Raw genomic sequence first — 22,802 nt, 5'->3', positions numbered from 1 at the left:
TTTTTTTTGCGGTATGCGGGCCTCTCACTGTTGTGGCCTCTCCCGTTGCGGACCATGGGCTCCGGACGCGCAGGCTCAGCGGCCATGGCTCACGGGCCTAGCTGCTCCGCGGCATGTGGGATCTTCCCAGACCGGGGCACGAACCCGCGTCCCCTGCATCGGCAGGCGGACTCTCAACCACTGCGCCACCAGGGAAGCCCCATTTTACTTTTCTTAAGATGAGTTTCTTTACTTAAAAACTTTATAATTATATTTGTTTGGTTATCTCAACACCTTTCTCAAGTTTTTATTCTTAAAGAATCTTTAAAGCCATTGTTTAAATTTATATTTTATGATTCTGTCATTTATTTCCTCATAGGAATTAAAAATGAATGAATCATCCATACATTACACGATATTTCTCCTCTATTCAAATAGACTTAAACAGGTCACATTTTCACTGGATTAAGCTTTTATAAACAGAGCTTTTATAATTCAGTAGTTCAAGTGAATCATAAGAAAAATAATGCATCTACTATTTAAGCAGCTTTACTTTGTAAAGGGGAGAATCAATTTAAGAGATATTTAGGTAGTTTTCTCTTGTAAATACATTTTATATGGGTGATACAAGCCATCTGCATTTTAGAAAACAAAGTATTAGTCATTTACTCTAAAGCAAGACTAGATTAATCACTTTTCTAATTTTTCTTGTACAACTGAACATCAATTAGGTAGTCACTCATCTATGCCTACTTTGGGCTCAACTTGACCAGTCAATAGAGAGTGGTAAGTGCACATGTGAGTTGACAGTATGAATTATGTCCTACTATTAAAGTAACCTTTTATAAACTTGATGAAGGCATGTACTGAACAGAATCTCTAGGCCTTAAAGATTTATTTCTAAACACTGAATACTCCTAAATATTTCCTATTGGCTTTTGTAAGATACATACTAGTATTTAAAAGACTCATAAAAACTTTAAATTTTTCTCCTGACGGGAAAATACCTATCAGCTTTAAAATTTAAGAGTGGTTTCACTCTTAAATTAGAAATACTTTTGGGTCTTAATGAGATCTAACTTTTTTGTTTTTCAACTGTTCATTATTTTAATAATGCATTTCAAGAGCAGATCTGTGCACTTATGGAGAGGTATTACATTATTGAAAAGGCTGACATCATATGTGTGTCTAACAATGAATCTAGTAATTACCTCAATAAATCCAGTACATGGTGACTGATAATCCTCATGAAACATATAATATCAGTAAGACTAAGTCTTGAGAGTCCTTTAAATAAGAAATAATTGAAGCAAAAAGTCTACTTTGCAAACAAGATCACATTCCAACTGAATTTATAGCCGACAGCTATCTTTAGGAGGAAAAAACTGTTTTTCTCTCTGTATGTAGATTAGATAACGTGCATGTTTTCAACTATGATTGGGAAATGTAAATATTAATGAATTTTTGGGGTCTTACAGCAATTCAGTAAAGCTGTCATCTTTACCTTTCCAACCCTGCTTTCTTGGTCTTTGAGATTTTCAGTTCTACCAATTTATCTGCCAACATTCTTTCTCTCACTCTAAAGCATCTAGGAAAATAAAATGTGAGGAAAATGTAGGCCAGATGCCTGCTTTTTTCCCTCATGATATAGGCAAACGGGAGTAGCTTTAAATTGTCTATTTTCTGCATCATTTGTAGGCACTAAACATTAACTTTATTTTAAAAAATGAAAATAAATCTTAGGTTAAAGAGCTTTAAGAGGTATAATTATGTATCAGAATATAGACAGAATAAAAATATGGAAGGAATAATAGTAAATATTGGAGTAAGAATAGTATTGGAAATACTAAAAGGAAATTATAAAACAATATGAACATTTTGAGGTCAGAATTTAGAGATTTGGTTTTGACTAAAATATTAGTTCTATGAATCCCAGAGAAGTTAAATATTAAGGATAGCCAAGAACTTTGCTTTTGTAAACATTCAAAACCACAATGATAACGAAAACAAAAAACAGATCACATTTTAATCAGCAAACAAATCTATCTAATGAATGGCTAGATAATATATCCAGGCAAAAGAGTCTTCTACAAAGGGCAGTTTCTTTTAGCTCCCATAAAACCCAACTGTCACTTGGTGAAGCTGCAAAAGAACTTAGAGCAATGATGATCAAACATTTAATATGTAACATTTCTCAGCTAACCTTGTCTTAAAGACAAGGTAATTAACAAATAATTAGGGAGGGAAAGACATTCATTCAAGCAAGGTGTTTCAAAGCAATTGACAGGACATCAAGTTTTTATAGGGAAAGATTCATAAGCTTATTGGTAACAGGCTAAAACAAGATAAGGAGAAAAAATTCCTCTCTTTGTATCCAAGCCTGCTCTTTAAAGTAAGAGACCACTTATATCCATCACAGAATCTTCCTTCAGTCAAGGGAATACTGCCTGCCCCATGCCAATGTTCATTTGGGGTTAACATCTGTAGGTCATAGAGTGAGAGTCAGACACACTTTCTCTCCTCTTCTATCTAAAACTGTTTCCTGACTTTTAGGAAAAGAACCTAGCATGTATTATAAATAATCTATACACTTCCAAGCACACAATATAGAAATGTTCTTTTCATTAGCAAAATGGTTTTGGATGAAAAAAGTAGTACACCATTTAATGTATCTTCCAGAATAGCATTTCATTATGAATTTCATTTTGTATATGAATATCTATTTCCAAGAACTCTTTATTAAGAAATCCCTCCTCCAAACATCTATATGAAACTTAAATAAAGAAAAAAGGTTTTACCCCTTCAGGATTATACTTTGCAAGCACACCATTACCATGGAATTCTTCAAGAACGTCTTTTAATTTCTTTGTAGAATCTATAAGAAATAGAAAACACACAAATTATTTATATATGCTACTGTGGTTATATAATCCAGTCCAGGAACAAAGACTTCTTAAAATATAAATAAATATCATCAGATATTAAATTATAAGACAAACATGCAAAATGTTCTTTACCATTTTTGAAGGGCTATCTAATTGGAAAAGGCAATCACAAAAAAAGAAACAGGGGAATTCCCTGGCAGTCCAGTGGTTAGCACTGGGTGCTTTCACTGCCCGGGCCCAGGTTCAATCCCTGATCAGGGAACTGAAATCCCGCAAGCTGTACTGCAGGGCCAAATAAAACCAAACAAACAGCAAAAAGTATGTTTTGACCAAGAATGGGGACACTGCCTATGTATTATACGAACTAATGTGCAAATAAATAAATGAATGGGTAGTATGCTTCTTCCCTGTTTCTTTTGATAACATAACTTCTAAACTAATGAAATAGTCTTGGTTTAAAAAAAATAGGTATTCTTTGTGAACTTAACAATACACAGTACATTTTTCAAGAATCAGTCTATTAACTAATAATAGCCCTGCTGAATAAATAAGAAAAATAGAATCCATTCAGAGGCAAACTATAGATCTTAGTATTTTGCAGGCATTTTTAGAGAGAATTTTCTAAACATACATAAAGCTCAACTTATTTTATATTAATTAAGAAAAAAGTTTAGATATGTTATGAAAAGTATTTTAAATTATGTTTTGTCAAAATTTTTATAATTTTCAGGAGTTTCATCATATTAAGATGGTAACAAAAGAATCTTGAATTAATGCATGAAATAATGTCATGGAAGAACACAAATATTATGAGACTTAAATATTATATATAAATATAATAAAATATATGTATTCAATCTACTAACATAATGTTCTCATAGTTATCAAAATATAATTTTGACTAAGAAATCTCAGAATTATATATGTAAATGAGAGGAAAACAACACCTAACAAATACTGCTGTCATTTAAATATTCAATCAGTTTAAATAACAGTGATAAAAACAGCTTGAAATTAAAATGTGGGAAATAATCAAAAGATTTTTAGTTTCCTATTAGGGAACAGGGCATGGATATTATTTCCTAGCATTTGAATATAATCTTTCCTGCCTACCTGCTAAGAGTCAGTGATTTTTGAATCATCACGAAACATGTTCCAGTTCCCAAAAAACTAATTTACAAATAAGCTTTTGAAACACTCTTAAAAAATACACTCTTAGATGCCCATCAAATGCATCATGCCTATATTTTACAAATTATACTTTCATTTGTATTTATAAATTTGTTTCTTTATACCATAAATTCTGTTTAGTTTTATATGTATGTGACTATATTTTTTTATTGTGATAAAATTCACACAACATAAATTTACCACTTTAATAACCATTTTAAAGTATACAATTCAGTGGTTTATTAGTATATTCACAATGCTGTGCAACCATCACCACTATCTATTTCCAGAACATTTTCTTCATCCCCAAAAGAAACCCCAAAACCCTGTATTTTTCATACAAATGGAATTATATAATGTATTGTCTTTGTGTTTGACTTCTTTCACTTAGCATAAAGCCTTCAAGGTTAATGTATGTTGTAGCATGTGTCAGTAGTTCATTCCTCTTTACAGGTAAAAAATATTCCATTTTATGAATATACCACATTTTGCTTATTCATTCATCAGCTGATGTGCATTTGAGTTGTTTCCATGAATAATGATGCTATGAACATTAACGTATACATGTTTTTGTTCAAATATATGCTTCAGTTCTCTTGGGTATATGCCTAAGAGGAGAATTGCTGGGTCATATGGTAATTCTATGTTTAACGTTTTGAGGAACTGCCAAACAGATTTTCACAGGGCTGTACTATTTTACGTTACTATCAGCAACGTATGAGGGTTCCAGTTTTTCCGTATCTTTGCCAATACTTGTTATTTTTTAGTTTTTTAATTAAAGCCATCCTATGGATATAAAATGGTTTTGATTTGCACTTGAGTAGTCATTTACTAATGACTAATGATCTTGAACACCTCTTCATGTGCGTATTGGCCATTTGACCATTTTTTAACTGGGTTGTTTTGTCTTTTTGTTGAGATTCTCTGGGTGTGTGTGTGTGTTTGCGCACACACGCGTGCACTATAACGTGCTTGAAGCCCGTACAGATTCCTATGTATAAATATTTTTCATTATATATCTTGCCAGCACTTTCAATACTGTGATCAAGGTTAATTTGTTATTCTGTGTCTCTTGCTAAATTGAAGGTTTCCCTACGGAAGAAAATGCACATTTTCATTTTTGCACAGCATTCAATTTATTACAAAGCTGAAACAATAGAATTGCAATAAATATTGGGATTGAAATAATCACAGCTATTCCTAGAATACAACAAATTACAGTAATTGCTTTGATGTGCACCTTGGCAGAAACTTATACTACTTCAGAGACCAGGTGCTATATTAAAAAGAGACATGAAGCTGACTCCTTACTCCCAAATCCTTCTCTGTGGATGATAAAGCACTATTCTAAGTTAGCAGAACACCTTTTACTTCCTCTTGTTTATAGATGTAGATTCAGACCCTTCTGTACATACCTACAGAGACATACATATACAGATGTGTAAATCCTGGAATAATATAACCCAATAGACTATTTTAACCATAGCTTGGCTCCATGATAAAACTGAAGGGGAAAAAAAAAAAAAAGAAAAGAAAAGAAAAAAAAAACTGAAGGAGAAGAAGAAAAATTTGGTTTCTTATACACAGGACCTCCACAGAACTTCAGAGATACCACCTGAAGATGGGCTTTTCATTTCACATATGCATAGGAATACACAATAAGTAATCATTTATAAACGCCCTGGAGAAAGCAACAGCCTTCAAAATTATTCACGTCACTTTTTAACAGTTTACTGGCCATAGTTTACACTGGAATATTCTTAGTGGGAGACCACTAGGAATAAATTCATGAATTAAGAGCCAAAATCTCTATTTCTGTGACTGCATTTTCCATGAACTGAGGCTCAGTGATGATCTTGGTCTGGGACAATTTAAGAAGCTCTGATTCATATTCAGATGAATCATCATCAACTCAACTTGCTCCTTTTCCAATTCTCAAGTTCCATTTTTAACATCTTGACATCTGAAGTTTACCCACAATCCAATTCCCACTTCACAATCTAGTTTAGAACCTGGAGCCGTATCTTGCTCTTCTATTCATGTCCCAGTAAACGTTTTGGGTCCAACCTTCCTGAGACTAAAGTCTTGACTTTTCCAGCCAATCTGCTATAGATGGAGATTGTACATGGAACATCAGAGGGTTCCAGATATCTTGCCTTAGCCCTGTAGTAGTTAAACAGAATTCCCTTTTGTAAACTGTCTACATATCTGCTTGGATTCCCAAATTGCACTGGATTGTGAAATACCTACTGCTGTGTTCTACATATCTTTACAGGAACACACACTTATTTTGTAACTCAGTTGCTTTTCTGGATTTGTTCCTATTACCTATCATCATAAACATTCCTAACTTTTGATTATAATCAACTGTCTGTCCAAAACAACACTGGGCAGGAATTCCCGGCAGCCCAGTGGGTGGAACATTGTGCTTCCACTGCAGGGGGCATGGATTTGATCTTTGGTACGGGAACTAAGGTCCCTCAAACCACATGGCTTGGCCAAAAAACAAAAGCAAAAATACACTGGGGCAGCAAAGAGAAGAAAGGATGCATAACTATGTCCAACCTACCCTCTAGTACAAGACATACCAAGGAAGTGACACCTAGATGAACAGATAGTAGTTGAGTGAAAGACATAGTTTCAGTCATATTTGAGCTAATATTGGAACTTCAAGTATGACAGCACAGTGACAGATTCTGGGCTGAGAAATCCAGGCAGGAAGCCAGAGAGGCAGGCAGCTGTGAACTGGGAGATCAATTCACAGTTAATACGTATTTGTAGTAGGACAAAGGTCCGGGTTCCAAAAAGATTGGCAACTGAAATGCCAGGCAGCCAGGTTAAAACAGCTGCTTTAACCCTTGGGATAAGGGATTAGGACAGATGCTCAGCACAAAATACTGGGTCTCCTAGAAAGCAAAGGAGGATCATGACTTGAGGCAATTCTGAAATAGAGGGCTAATTCCAGAGTCAACAATGCTTGCCTTGGCTACTAGGGCAGAAAACTTAGAGAAGAACACTGGATACCAATTGCTGCCTTCTGACTAGCATACCCATCTTACAAGGAAGTAATTTAATGTTATTAACCACAACAAAGAGAACAGGGTCATTTTAGGTTGTCTTTTCCATCACTCTCAGCATCATCTAAAAAGTAAAGTGGTGGGGCTTCCCTGGTGGCGCAGTGGTTGAGAGTCCGCCTGCCGATGCAGGGGACGCGGGTTCGTGCCCCGGTCTGGGAGGATCCCACATGCCGCAGAGCGGCTGGGCCTGTGAGCCATGGCCGCTGGGCCTGCGCATCCGGAGCCTGTGCTCTGCAACGGGAGAGGCCGCAACGGTGAGAGGCCCGTGTACCGCAAAAAAAAAAAAAAGTAAGGTGATACTAAGCCTAAAAGCAGGAGTAATTCTGTTGAGCAAACACTTCTGATATATGCTGAAATGGAGGAAATCTACCTGGGGATTGACAGAGGAGATTCTGGCTTGTCTTTCTAGCACCTGCTCTAGTGCATGAGTTGTTCCAGAGGTCCTCTAAAGTACTCACTCCCTGTGAATCCTCTCATGTTTGGCTGAGTCACATAATATCCAATGCCATGAGAGTTAAAGTAGCTACATTTCAGAAATGTTCAGTTAGGAATATTCTGAATGTGTACATGATTTTCAAGGAAAATTTAAATCCTTTCATATAATTCTGACATAAAAATAAATTGAAAAGTGTCTTTGGCAATGATTAGAAAATAGAAGAATCAAGCTAATGGGTCCTAAAAAATGCTATATAAAAAAATAGAACACTTTTAGTTTACTTCCTATCTCTTTAGGTGTCTGTTGCATCTTGAATAAGCTTCTCTTGTGATTTTACTGCCTCTTTGCTTCTTTATTCCAAAAAACTCAACATGTGTTTGTCAGATTAATTGCAAAGGCCCCATGGAGTAATGGAAAGACTTAAAGCCAGATAAATTTGGATTTGAGTCTTGGCTGCAGAACTCTTGGCTGAATGTCCCTGGGCATATATTTAACCTCTCTGTGGCTCAGTTTTCTAATACTTAAAATTGGAATCATGATACAGACCTTGAAATACTGTGTCTAGCAAAGTGTCTAGTGCCCAGTAGATTCCTGTTCCTTTGTTCCATCCTAAACAGACTTCAGACACATCATCATCATTCAATATTTCCTTTTGTCTTTGAAAAGCTCCTCCTATTGGCATCATAGATGTCTCAAAATATGATACAAACATACCTACAGATATTTATTTTCTGTGCCTTCCATATTTACAATTCAATATATAGACATCCAATTCCCACGGTATCTCATGATTCCAGAGTCCTTCCTTTTCTCATGATGTTCTTTTTGCCCAGCATTCCCTTCAATGTCAAATGACGTTAGAGCATAATATATGCCATAGTTTACCTGCCACCTTGTCTGCAAAACTTCTCAGGGCCACCTTCAACTACAGCAGACAGCAATTTGCCCTCTGTGGAACTCCTCATAATAATTCTCTTAGAATCTATACCCGATTTATGTATTGAGTACTATTAACACTATGAATTAAAGTTTGCATGTGTAGAGTGTTTTGGAGATTGCAAAGTGTTTTATCTTCTTATGTCATTTAAAACTCAAAATTACCTTATGACTTCATCAAACTTTCTCCCCATTTTAAACATGCAAGCAAGGTTAAAGAAGTCATTATTTATTCAAAAATCACACAGATAAGACATTAAGGTAGTGATCCAAATTCTTGTATATGACATAAATCTGGTCTCTTTATGTTAGAAAACGAACTAATAGAATTTTCCATTACAGCCAAGTCTTCTTCTTTGGAGTCCATGACTTTTGTTAAGTTAGTTCAGAGAATTTTATTACTTATTTTTCTAGTACATGGAAATATTCTATTGCTTTTTTACCAACTTAAATTAACAGATGAAGGATATATCTTCTAGGTATACAAGAAATATAACAGGAGGGGTGGGTCAAGATAGTGGAGAGAAAGATTCTGAGCTCATCGCCTCCCATGGGCACAGCAAAATTACAACTATTTACAGAGCAACTGTAATAAGAATGATCTGAAGAATAGCAGAAAAGATTTTCTACAACTAAAGATATAAAGAAGGAACCACAAAACTGTGGGAGGGATGGAAATGTGGTATAGTGAAGAACAACAAACTGGAAGGCAATCACAATTGCAGAGGTTCCCCCCAAGCAGTGAGGGGTCCCACAACAAGCTCCCCAGCCCAAGAGTCCTGCAGCAGAAAGTCGAACATCTGGCTTTGAAGGCTAGAGGGACTGGCATTCTGGAGAATAGAAGGGCTTTAGGAAACAGAGATGTTGCTCTTAAAGGGCAAAAGCAAAATCTTCACATGCTCTGAGACCCAGGGCAGAGGCAGTAATTTGAGAGGAGCCTGGATTGGACCCATCTACTGATCTTGAAGAGCCTTGTGGAAAGGCAAGTCTGCAGTGTCTCACCCTGGGGACACATGATGGTGGCAGCCAGTAGTTTTACCACCCAAATAACAGTCATAGCCACTATGAGAAGATTATTCTATTCCAATGGTTAACAACAAGACTATCAGACTTATAAAATTCATTTGTCATTTTTAAAAATAACAAGTTTTTAAAGAACTGACTGTAGATTAATAATCTTATCCTTTATCTGCCGAAGTAAACAGTGCCATGGGTCCCTGTTTCAGTGAGGACAGTGGGTTTCCAGGGAAAACTGAGAGCTTTGACAACTTGAGAGAGGCTACCAAGGCCTTTACTCTTCATGTTACACGGGACCATGGAAAAGTCATCTTTTACTTCTCTTAACTGAGTGATTTCAAAAGTTTCCTTCAAAATCTAGACTCCCTAGCAGAGACTTTTTCCCCCTTATCACAAAGGATATGTGTGGCCTAGAAATCTTTCCTGTGCCCAGTCAGAAGCATCTTTGCAGTGGCTGTTTTAACCTTGTAGTAGTAGGGTTGTGTTAGCTGCAACTGTTTTAAAGAAGAGACTTTTCTAATATAAATATTGAACTAGCATTCATGTGCATAACATATTAGCACAGATCTTCCTCAACTTACGATGCGGTAACCTCCTAATAAACCCAACATAAGCTGAAAATACCATAACTCAAAAACGCATTGAAGGGCTTCCCTGGTGGCGCAGTGGTTGAGAGCCTGCCTGCCGATGCAGGGGACACGGGTTCGTGCCCCGGTCCGGGAAGATCCCACATGCCGCGGAGTGGCTGGTCTCATGAGCCATGGCTGCTGAGCCTGCGTGTCTGGAGCCTGTGCTCCGCAACGGGAGAGGCCACAACAGTGAGAGGCCCGTGTACCACAAAAAAACAAACAAACAAACAAAAACACATTGAATACACCCAACCTAGCAAACATCATAGCATAGCATAGCCTAATGAAGATGTGCTCAGAACCTTTACATTAACGTACGACTGGGCAAAATCATCCAACGCAAAAACAATTTTATAGTAAAGTATTGAATATCTCATGTAATTTGTTGAATATTTACTGAAAGTGAAAAACAGAATGGTTGCATGCGTAGAGAATGGTTCTAAGTACATGGGTTGTTAACCCTTGCAATCCCATGGCTGACTGAGAGCTACAGCTTACTGCTGCTACCTGGCATCATGAGAGAGTAATGTACTACGTATGGCTGGCCTGGAAAGAGATCAAAATCTAAAATTCAAAGTACAGTTTCTATTGAATATATATTTCTTTTGTACCACCGTAAAGTAAAAAAAAAATCATTAAATTAACCCATCGTTAAGTTGAGAACCATCTGTAAATGATACAAAATTAAATTTGATAATTAACATTTCCCTTAGCTATATATAGTACTTAAAATTAGCAAAAGAGCTTTATCTTTGTCTAACCAAAACAGTTTTGTTTTTAAACCAGCGGTACGCAAACCTGGATCCACCTTACGATCATCTAATTTTTAAAATATGCTGATGCCTGGGCCCAAAACACAGTGATACAGACTGCATTGGTCTGGGGTGGATCTCAGACATAAAGATTTTTAAAAAGCTTCTCACATGATTCTCATATTCAGGTAAGGTTGAAGTAACCATTGCTCTGATTCTTAAAAAAAGATACACAAAGAAACTGAGAGTTAATCAGCAAATTTTTCCTGCTATATTTTCCTATATATGTATATATATTTTGTCTGGTTGTTGCTCAATGGGCCTCTATCAGGGAAACAAAAACTTACTAGAACATTTTATATAAAAATTTGTCTACTCTCACCTCCAATCACAATGGCAAAAAATAGTATTTTGAAATTCCAGAAGTTGACATTGCTATTAATGCAATTCCTCAGGTGATACAGAAGATGCTTTACTTAAATTGTAGTCAGCAGCAGAAAAGAAACACCTACAGCAGTATAGAATAAAATATTTGGAGAACTAGTCATCAAGAGACAGAAGTTCACATCTACTTGCATGAAAATTTTAATAAAACTACCAAGAGATTGAAAAAAAAAGTGTTACTATTGTTAAAAGATGGTCACACTGTAGCACTTTATATGCTAGTTGAAATCTATACACTTGGATTTTAAAATACACCCTAAGAAGAATATTCTAATGATACAAATACAGTAGGAAAAGATGTAAAATAAGCTCTTAAGGTGTTCTTAGTATAAGTTTCCTCTCCACATGTTCTTTCAAGTTCTTGGGATCATTGTTAACTTGTAAAGACAATGGCCATAATATCTTCCAGAAAAGGGCTATACACATTGCAGTAGCTATGTCTATTTACCTGAAAAGACAACTATTTAATTCCAGAATAACGTGATCTGAGATCATGAAGAAAATCTCCTTTCTCCTTTTAATATCATTATTTGCTGATAATATTCTTAAACGACTAGTCCTTAAAACACTTTTATGCGTTTGCTATTATTTTTTTCCCTTCTTCATCTACCTATACTTAACCTTTTGATGTGTGCATCTACTGCAATGCCTTGGACAAAATATCTGTAGGAGTGAATCTTAGACAAACAAAATATCTGAGAATTTTGTTAGTAAACCTAAGCCAGCTGGACACTGTCCTAAGAACCCGTGAAATAATTTATATTGCATACATATTGTAATGTATAGGAAATTCATCAGGAAAATATATGCTCTCATTTGAACCACAAATCTATACATTAACAAAAAGTTGATATGGAAAACAATTTTAATTAAGAATTTTAGGACTTGCCCGATGGTGCAGTGGTTAAGAATCCGCCTGCCAATGCAGGGGACATGGGTTCAAGCCCTGGTCCGGGAAGATCCCACATGCCGCTGAGCAACTAAGCCTGAGCGCCACAACTACTGAGCCTGCGCTCTAGCGCCCGTGAGCCACAATTACTGAGCCTGTGTGCCACAACTACTGAAGCCCGTGCACCTAGAGCCCGTGCTCCACAACAAGAGAAGCCTCTGCAGTGAGAAGCCCGTGCACTGCAACGAAGAGTAGCCCCCTCTCGCCGCAACTAGAGAAAGCCCGCGTGCAGCAACAAAGACCCAATGCAGCCAAAAATAAATAAATAAATAAATTTTAAAAAGAACTTTAATTGGTGGCTGAATTGACTGGTTAGATTCAGTGGAGTGCTGGCAAATGTTTAACAACTGCTGAGGGTACAGAGTGCTGACTTGAAATGTTTGCTGATTTAGCTCTTATAAATATTCCCATCATGGCCATTTCAAGCCTTCAATATGACATAATGAATGTGGAGTTGGGAAGAGACGATAACATTGGACTTGTATGAGCAGTAGTTAATGAACTAATAAACATAAAATTTTATATACTCTAGGGAGAAAGAACAAGTCTTTCAAAACAAATAAAGATAAAGAGAATAAACAAAAGCCCCAGCTGCAAGTGTGCAATTATTCTTTCAAATATTTGAGAGGCAGGCACTGAGTTTAAAACAAGTATTATTCTAAGTAGCTGGAATATATCATTGCACAAAACCAAAAATATTCTGGCTCACATGGTTTATAGTCTAGTGCAAGAAGATAGAAAATAAACATAATACATAAATGTTAAAAGATTTCAACTATTATGGAAAAATAGTACAAGGTAAAAGGGATTATCAGCTTGCAGGACAGTTTGTGATTTTAAATAACAAGGTTAGAGTAGACTTTTGTGAAAAGGTGAGATTTGGGCAAAACACTGAATCTAATTTATGTTTTAAAAGAAGCACTCTGTTCACATAAAAGTAATGAAATCTGAATAAGCTTTGTGCATTATACCAGTGCTTTGATAGAATTTTATAAACCATATTTATGTAAGATGTAACCATCTGCAGCTGGTACATGGGGCCTCCTGTACATATTTTTTGGTAAGTTTCTGTGAATCTATCATTACTTCAAACTATTTTTTTAAAGGAGCACTCTACTGTATTGAATACAGACTGCAGAAGACAAGGATAAAAGCAGGAAAATAATTATGGAACTATTATATTAATCCAGTCTAGAGATATGACTTTGCTTGAAGGTATTAGTGATGGAGCAGGAATGATGGATTATTTATTATTATTATTATTATTATTATTATTATTATTATTATTATTTATTTTTGGCTGCGTTGGGTCTTCATTGCTTCATTGCGGGTATTCTCTAGTTGCAGCAAGTGGGGGCTACTCTTCTTTGCGGTGCACGGGCTTCTCACTGAGGAGGCTTCTCTTGTTGAGGAGCATGGGCTCTAGGCTCACAGGTTTCAGTAGTTGCAGGCTGCGGACTCAGTAGTTGTGGCTCGTGGGCTCTAGAGCTCAGGCTCAGTAGTTGTGGCTCATGGGCTTAGCTGCTCCACAGCATGTGGGATCTTCCCAGACCAAGGATCAAACCCATGTCCCCTGCATTGGCAGGAGGATTCTTAACCACTGTGCCACCAGGGAAGTCCCCTTCTTTTTTAAAAAAAAAAATTTTTTTTTGACACATTATTTTTTTTTTTTTTTTTTTTTTTTTTTTTTTGCGGTATGCGGGCCTCTCACTGTTGTGGCCTCCCCCGTTGCGGAGCACAGGCTCCGGACGCGCAGGCTCCGGACGCGCAGGCTCAGCGGCCATGGCTCACGGGCCCAGCCGCTCCGCGGCATATGGGATCCTCCCAGACCGGGGCACGAACCCGTATCCCCTGCATCGGCAGGCGGACTCTCAACCACTTGCGCCACCAGGGAGGCCCTTGACACATTATTATTATTTTTTTTTTTTCCACTATATTTTTTTATTTTTTTTATTTTACAAATTTAATCAGTTATACATATACATATGTTCCCATATCCCCTCCCTTTTGCGTCTCCCTCCCACCCTCCCTATCCCACCCCTCCAGGCGGTCACAAAGAACCGAGCTGATCTCCCTGTGCTATGCGGCTGCTTCCCACTAGCTCTCTACCTTACATTTGGTAGTGTATATATGTCCATGCCGCTCTTTCACTTTGTCACAGCTTACCCTTCCCCCTCCCCATATCCTCAAGTCCATGCTCTAGTAGGTCTGTGTCTTTATTCCTGTCTTACCCCTATGTTCTTCATGACACTTTTTTCTTAAATTCCATATATATGTGTCAGCATACAGTATTTGTCTTTCTCTTTCTGACTTACTTCACTCTGTATGACAGACTCTAGGTCCATCCACCTCATTACAAATAGCTCAATTTCATTTCTTTTTATGGCTGAGTAATATTCCATTGTATATATGTGCCACATCTTCTTTATCCATTCATCCGATGATGGACACTTAGGTTGTTTCCATCTCCGGGCTATTGTAAATAGGGCTGCTATGAACATTTTGGTACATGTCTCTTTTTGAATTATGGTTTTCTCAGGGTATATGCCCAGTAGTGGGATTGCTGGGTCATATGGTAGTTCTATTTGTAGTTTTTTAAGGAACCTCCATACTGTTCTCCATAGTGGCTGTACCAATTCACATTCCCACCAGCAGTGCAAGAGTGTTCCCTTTTTTCCACACCCTCTCCAGCATTTATTGTTTCTAGATTTTTTGATGATGGCCATTCTGACTGGTGTGAGATGATATCTCATTGTAGTTTTGATTTGCATTTCTCTAATGAGTAAAGATGTTGAGCATCCTTTCATGTGTTTGTTGGCTGTCTGTATATCTTCTGTGGAGAAATGTCTATTTAGGTCTTCTGCCCATTTTTGGATTGGGTTGTTTGTTTTTTTGCTATTGAGCTGCATGAGCTGCTTATAAATTTTGGAGATTAATCCTTTGTCAGTTGCTTCATTTGCAAATATTTTCTCCCATTCTGAGGGTTGTCTTTTGGTCTTGTTTATGGTTTCCTTTGCTGTGCAAAAGCTTTGAAGTTTCATTAGGTCCCATGTGTTTATTTTTGTCTTTATTTCCATTTCTCTAGGAGATGGGTCAAAAAGGATCTTGCTGTGATTTATGTCATAGAGTGTTCTGCCTATGTTTTCCTCTAGGAGTTTGATAGTGTCTGGCCTTACATTTAGGTCTTTAATCCATTTTGAGCTAATTTTTGTGTATGGTGTTAGGGAGTGATCTAATCTCATACTTTTACATGTCCCTGTCCAGTTTTCCCAGCACCACTTATTGAAGAGACTGTCCTTTCTCCACTGTACATTCCTGCCTCCTTTATCAAAGATAAGGTGACCATATGTCCGTGGGTTTATCTCTGGGCTTTCTATCCTGTTCCATTGATCTATCTTTCTGTTTTTGTGCCAGTACCATACTGTCTTGATTACTGTAGCTTTGTAGTATAGTCTGAAGTCAGGGAGCCTGATTCCTCCAGCTCCATTTTTCGTTCTCAAGATTGCTTTGGCTATTCGGGGTCTTTTGTGTTTCCATACAAATTGTGAAATTTTTTGTTCTAGTTCTGTGAAAAATGCCATTGGTAGTTTGATAGGTATTGCATTGAATCTGTAGATTGCTTTGGGTAGTAGAGTCATTTTCACAATGTTGATTCTTCCAATCCAAGAACATGGTACATCTCTCCATCTGTTTGTATCATCTTTAATTTCTTTCATCAGTGTCTTATAATTTTCTGCATACAGGTCTTTTGTCTCCTTAGGTAGGTTTATTCCTAGATATTTTATTCTTTTTGTTGCAATGGTAAATGGGAGTGTTTCCTTGATTTCACTTTCAGATTTTTCATCATTAGTATATAGGAATGCCAGAGATTTCTGTGCATTAATTTTGTATCCTGCAACTTTACCAAATTCATTGATTAGCTCTAGTAGTTTTCTGGTAGCATCTTTAGGATTCTCTATGTATAGTATCATGTCATCTGCAAACAGTGACAGCTTTACTTCTTCTTTTCCCATTTGGATTCCTTTTATTTCCTTTTCTTCTCTGATTGCTGTGGCTAAAACTTCCAAAACTAGGTTGAATAAGAGTGGTGAGAGTGGGCAACCTTGTCTTGTTCCTGATCTTAGTGGAAATGGTTTCAGTTTTTCACCATTGAGGACGATGCTGGCTGTGGGTTTGTCATATATGGCCTTTATTATGTTGAGGAAAGTTCCCTCTATGCCTACTTTCTGCAGGGTTTTTATCATAAATGGGTGTTGAATTTTGTCAAAAGCTTTCTCTGCATCTATTGAGATGATCATATGGTTTTTCTCCTTCAACTTGTTAATATGGTGTATCACATTGATTGATTTGCGTATATTGAAGAATCCTTGCATTCCTGGAATAAACCCCACTTGATCATGGTGTATGATCCTTTTAATGTGCTGTTGGATTCTGTTTGCTAGTATTTTGTTGAGGATTTTTGCATCTATGTTCATCAGTGATATTGGCCTGTAGTTTTCTTTCTTTGTGACATCCTTGTCTGGTTTTGGTATCAAGGTGATGGTGGCCTCGTAGAATGAGTTTGGGAGTGTTCCTCCCTCTGCTATATTTTGGAAGAGTTTGAGAAGGATAGGTGTTAGCTCTTCTCTAAATGCTTGATAGAATTCGCCTGTGAAGCCATCTGGTCCTGGGCTTTTGTTTGTTGGAAGATTTTTAATCACAGTTTCAATTTCAGTGCTTGTGATTGGTCTATTCATATTTTCTATTTCTTCCTGAGTCAGTCTTGGCAGGTTGTGCATTTCTAAGAATTTGTCCATTTCTTCCAGGTTGTCCATTTTATTGGCATAGAGTTGCTTATAGTAATCTCTCATGATCTTTTGTATTTCTGCAGTGTCAGATGTTACTTCTCCTTTTTCATTTCTAATTCTATTGATTTGAGTCTTCTCCCTTTTTTTCTTGATGAGTCTGGCTAATGGTTTATCAATTTTGTTTATCTTCTCAAAGAACCAGCTTTTAGTTTTATTGATCTTTGCTATTGTTTCCTTCATTTCTTTTTCATTTATTTCTGATCTGATTTTTATGATTTCTTTCCTTCTGCTAACTTTGGGATGTTTTTGTTCTTCTTTCTCTAATTGCTTTAGGTGCAAGGTTAGGTTGTTTATTCGAGATATTTCCTGTTTCTTAAGGTGGGATTGTATTGCCATAAACTTCCCTCTTAGAACTGCTTTTGCTGCGTCCCATAGGTTTTGGGTCGTCGTGTCTCCATTGTCATTTGTTTCTAGGTATTTTTTAATTTCCTCTTTGATTTCTTCAGTGATCACTTCGTTATTAAGTAGTGTATTGTTTAGCCTCCATGTGTTTGTATGTTTTACAGCTCTTTTCCTGTAATTGATATCTAGTCTCATAGCATTGTGGTCGGAAAAGATACTTGATACAATTTCAATTTTCTTAAATTTACCAAGGCTTGATTTGTGACCCAAGATATGATCTATCCTGGAGAATGTTCCATGAGCACTTGAGAAAAATGTGTATTCTGTTGTTTTTGGATGGAATGTCCTATAAATATCAATTAAGTCCATCTTGTTTAATGTATCATTTAAAGCTTGTGTTTCCTTGTTTATTTTCATTTTGGATGACCTGTCCATTGGTGAAAGTGGGGTGTTAAAGTCCCCTACTATGATTGTGTTACTGTCGATTTCTCCTTTTATGGCTGTTAATATTTCCCTTATGTATTGAGGTGCTCCTATATTTGGTGCATAAATATTTACAATTGTTATATCTTCTTCTTGGATTGATCCCTTGATCATTATGTAGTGTCCTTCTTTGTCTCTTCTAGTAGTCTTTATTTTAAAGTCTATTTTGTCTGATATGAGAATTGCTACTCCAGCTTTCTTTTGGTTTCCATTTGCATGGAATATCTTTTTCCATCCCCTTACTTTCAGTCTGTATGTATCTCTAGGTCTGAAGTGGGTCTCTTGTAGACAGCATATATATGGGTCTTGTTTTTGTATCCATTCAGCCAGTCTGTGTCTTTTGGTGGGAGCATTTAGTCCATTTACATTTAAGGTAATTATTGATATGTATGTTCCTATTCCCATTTTCTTAATTGTTTTGGGTTCGTTATTGTAGTTCTTTTCCTTCTGTTGTGTTTCTTGCCTAGAGAAGTTCCTTTAGCATTTGTTGTAAAGCTGGTTTGGTGGTGCTGAACTCTCTCAGCTTTTGCTTGTCTGTAAAGGTTTTAATTTCTCCATCAAATCTGAATGAGATCCTTGCTGGGTAGAGTAATCTTGGTTGCAGGTTTTTCTCCTTCATCACTTTAAGTATGTCCTGCCACTCCCTTCTGGCTTGTAGAGTTTCTGCTGAGAGATCAGCTGTTATCCTGATGGGGATTCCCTTGTGTGTTATTTGTTGTTTTTGCCTTGCTGCTTTTAATATGATTTCTTTGTGTTTAATTTTTGACAGTTTGATTAATATGTGTCTTGGTGTATTTCTCCTTGGATTTATTCTGTATGGGACTCTCTGTGCCTCCTGGACTTGATTAACTATTTCCTTTCCCATATTAGGGAAGTTTTCAACTATAATCTCTTCAAATATTTTCTCAGTCCCTTTCTTTTTCTCTTCTTCTTCTGGAACCCCTATAATTCGAATGTTGGTGCGTTTAATGTTGTCCCAGAGGTCTCTGAGACTGTCCTCTGTTCTTTTCATTCTTTTTTCTTTATTTTGCTGTGCAGCAGTTATTTCCACTATTTTATCTTCCACCTCACTTATCCGTTCTTCTGCCTCAGTTATTCTGCTATTGATCCCATCTAGAGTATTTTTTATTTCATTTATTGTGTTTTTAATCGATGCTTGATTCGTCTTTAGTTCTTCTAGGTCCTTGTTAACTGTTTCTTGCATTTTGTCTATTCTATTTCCAAGATTTTGGATCATCTTTACCATCATTATTCTGAATTCTTTTTCAGATAGACTGCCTATTACCTCTTCATTTGTTAGGTCTGGTGGGTTTTTATCTTGCTCCTTCTCCTGCTGTGTGTTTTTCTGTCTTCTCATTTTGCTTATGTTACTGTGTTTGGGGTCTCCTTTTTGCAGGCTGCAGGTTCGTAGTTCCCGTTGTTTTTGGTGTCTGTCCCCAGTGGCTAAGGTTGGTTTAGTGGGTTGTGTAGGCTTCTTGGTGGAGGGGACTACTGCCTGTGTTCTGGTGGATGAGGCTGGATCTTGTCTTTCTGGTGGGCAGGTCCACGTCTGGTGGTGTGTTTTGAGGTGTTTGCGGACTTTTTATGATTTGAGGCAGCCTCTCTGCTAATCGGTGGCGTTGTGCTCCTGTCTTGCTAGTTGTTTGGCATAGGGTGTCCAGCACTGTAGCTTGCTGGTCGTTGAGTGAAGCTGGGTGCTAGTGTTGAGATGGAGATCTCTGGAAGATTTTCGCCGTTTGATATTATGTGGAGCTGGGAGGTCTCTTGTGGACCAGTGTCCTGAAGTTGGCTCTCCCACCTCAGAGGCACAGCACTGACTCCTGGCTCCTCAATTTGGGATGATTTGTTGTCTATTCATGTATTCCACAGATGCAGGGTACATGAAGTTGATTGTGGAGCTTTAATCCGCTGCTTCTGAGGCTGCTGGGAGAGGTTTCCCTTTCTCTGTTCTCACAGCTCCTGGGTCTCAGCTTTGGATTTGGCCCCGCCTCTGCGTGTAGGTCGCCGGAGGGCGTCTGTTCTTCGCTCAGACAGGACAGGGTTAAAGGAGCAGCCTCTTCGGGGACTCTGGCTCACTCAGGCCGGGCGGGAGGGAGGGGCACGGAGTCTCTGTAATATTTTTGAAATGATGAAATGTGTGATCCAGAGACTTGAAGTATTTCAATACTTGTGTATAGGAATTTTCTTCCATGAACTTCTCCGGAGGGATCGAATCAGCGCATGTCCCCGCGCCGGCTGCCCCGGGGCCGCAGTGCCGCCGCGCCGGGTCTGTGCTTGGTCAGTTCGGCCGGCCCCCACTCCACCTGCCAGCTGCAGCAGCTGCTCCCGCCGCTTCCCTGACACATTATTTTGAAAGCAGAGCCAAAGGGGTTTCCTGATGGATTGGATATGGGTTGTGAAAGTGAAGAGTCAAGAGGATCCCAAGGTTTTATGTTTGAAGAACTGGATAAAGAGGAATGGGGAACACTACAGAGGGTGCAGGCTTGGGATGGAGAGTTCTCAACTTTAGTTTTAGGGATTTTACAATCGAGAAATCTATTAGACATCCAAGTGTAGCAACCAAGGAAGCAATTATACATAAGTGTGGAATTCAGAAGAGGGTCTGAGCTAAAAAACTAACTTTGAGTGTTATTTGTATGATGTTTAAATCCAGAGCTGGATGATATCACATAGAGAATAAATGTAGAAAAGATACCAAGGACTGAGACATGGAACACTCTGAATTTCAGATGTCAGGAAAAGAGGGGGAAGAACATGCAAGGAGACTAAGAATGAGTACTGAGTGAAATAGTAAGAAAACCAGGAGAAGCAAGTGGCATGAATTCAGTGTCACATAATGTCAAGTAAGATGAGGGGCAGAAACTGATCACTGGATTTAGCAAGAAGAAAGTCATTCGTGTCCTGTCAAGACCTGTTTCAGTTTAGTCCTGAGACAAAAGCTCTATCACAGTGAGTTAAGAGAAAATAAGATGGGAGGGGTGGGAGGCAGCAAACAGAGGCAACTCATTCAAAAAGATTTGCTACAAATGGAAGCGAAGAATTTGAGCAGTAGCTGGACTGCAGGAAGTGGACTCAAGATAATTTTTTAAGAGGAGAAAAAAGAAAACAGCATGCTGATAGAAATGATCCAGTAGACATGGAACAATTGAAAATGAAGGGAAAAGAAGGGAAAGCCACTAAAATGGTGTCCTTAAGCGGATAAGAAAGAACACAATCTCATTCACAGCAGGAAGTCAGAAGGTCTGGCTTAGGGTGTGGGACATGGACAGTGTACCTAAGTGAGATGGGACAATATATGGATTCATGTGATGGGGGAGGTAGATGCCCAGTTAGTGTATATAAAGTCTTCCTCTGATTACTTTAGTCAATGGAGGAGAAAGAAAGGCCATGAGCTGAGCAAAGAGGACAAAGGAAAAGATGGCGATTTGAGGAGAGGTGTGAGGTGTTGAAAAGACAGCAGAAGTGAATGGACAAGGGAAATGGGGCATGACTGTCAGGCCACATGGAAGGCTAGTCAGCTATAAAGTAGGGGGAGAGTTAAAATTAACTAGGATTATGGTTTGTCCAACCAAGTGCTATGGAGTGAGAGGGGCAAGAGAATTATGGGGGGAAACAAGGAGACTATTTCAATGACTTCTCATGGGGCACTGCCCTTGGGTTTTAGATCATTACTTCAACTCAGGAAGAGTCCCCTGTGACTCTGCTGGTCATCCTCTTCAGTCTGAGAGAACAATTTGGGGCAGTTACTGTGCTTTTCAGAGCTTTATGCCATCTACTCAGACGCCAACCTCCTTTGTACCAGCCATAATGGGATATGAAAGAGAAACTGGTACTTCAGGTTGCTTTCTATGTGTGTTTCCCCAGAGCTAACAGTACCTCCGTGGTTCTTGTCTTTCTTTTTGTCCCGTTTCCTTCAATTTTTCTCCATTCTGTTAAGTGGCCAATTATGCTTGGACACATAACGTTCTGTTTAATAATTGTCTTTTCAGCCTTCCCCCTGGTCCAGAGGATAAAATAGAAAGCCCAAGTAGTTAAGCCCTATGTAGACCCATCATTGTTAGTAATGAAAAGGGTTATTTCTCCAGAGAGGCATAAGCCCCTTGTCCCCTTTTCCACCAACTCTTCCCTTCCTTTCCGACGACTCTACCCATGCCAGCACACACTCACTCAGTTCATTTTGGAGAGGCTGAAAAATAGCAGGGAGATAATTCTTGACACTTTCTGTTCCTTGACAACACTTTATAACTTGTATAGTTGAAGTTACATATTTTTTCCCCACTCTTTGAACTTAAAGTCTGCTCTTTTATTCCCTATAATTTTTTCTTTCTTTTTAAAAGTTATTTTGAGTCATTTATTAGATTCAGTGAGGGTAGGTTTTACAAATTGAATTCACTGTATTTTTCCAGAGAGATAGACTATATATATATATATATATATATATATATATATATATATATATATATATATACGTATATGTATATAGTTGCAAGAAATGATGACTTCATGCAGTATTGTTCAAGTCGTTCCTTCACAAATATCATGTGGCATCTTCAAACTAATGAGCTCATTTTCAACTAAATATCAAGATTTTTAGATTCGCTGGTGCTAATTAACCACCATTCACTATTTGTGATGACAATGTTGCTATTAGTAAATGGGGATGATAATAATAATATCTTCCTTGTGCTTCTGCTGAGATTAGTACCTGGTGCACATTAAGTATTATTATATTAACTGTGAGCCCTTATCCTCATCTCTGCTGTCAGATTTATACTGAGCTCTGGGAATTTTTTTTTTTTTTTTTTTTTTTTTTTGCGATACGTGGGCCTCTCACTGTTGTGGCCTCTCCCGTTGCG

General features: G+C 37.7%; 1 protein-coding gene across 6 annotated transcripts in view; it reads right to left on the bottom strand.

Annotated features, from left to right (window-relative positions):
• The window catches only part of DGKB (diacylglycerol kinase beta), a 653,248-nt gene that overhangs the window by 551,907 nt on the left and 78,539 nt on the right, over nt 1-22,802 (bottom strand). For all 6 annotated transcript variants that reach the window (XM_060107578.1, XM_060107580.1, XM_060107582.1 and 3 more), the window contains exon 2: nt 2,778-2,854. In XM_060107578.1, the coding sequence (XP_059963561.1) occupies nt 2,778-2,854 (77 nt within the window). The remainder of the gene's footprint in view (nt 1-2,777; nt 2,855-22,802) is intronic.

Source organism: Mesoplodon densirostris, chromosome 9 (genome assembly GCF_025265405.1).
Source record: "Mesoplodon densirostris isolate mMesDen1 chromosome 9, mMesDen1 primary haplotype, whole genome shotgun sequence".
NCBI lineage: Eukaryota > Metazoa > Chordata > Mammalia > Artiodactyla > Ziphiidae > Mesoplodon > Mesoplodon densirostris.
Note: the sequence above shows the minus strand (reverse complement) of the source record. Positions and strands in the feature narration are given on the sequence as shown.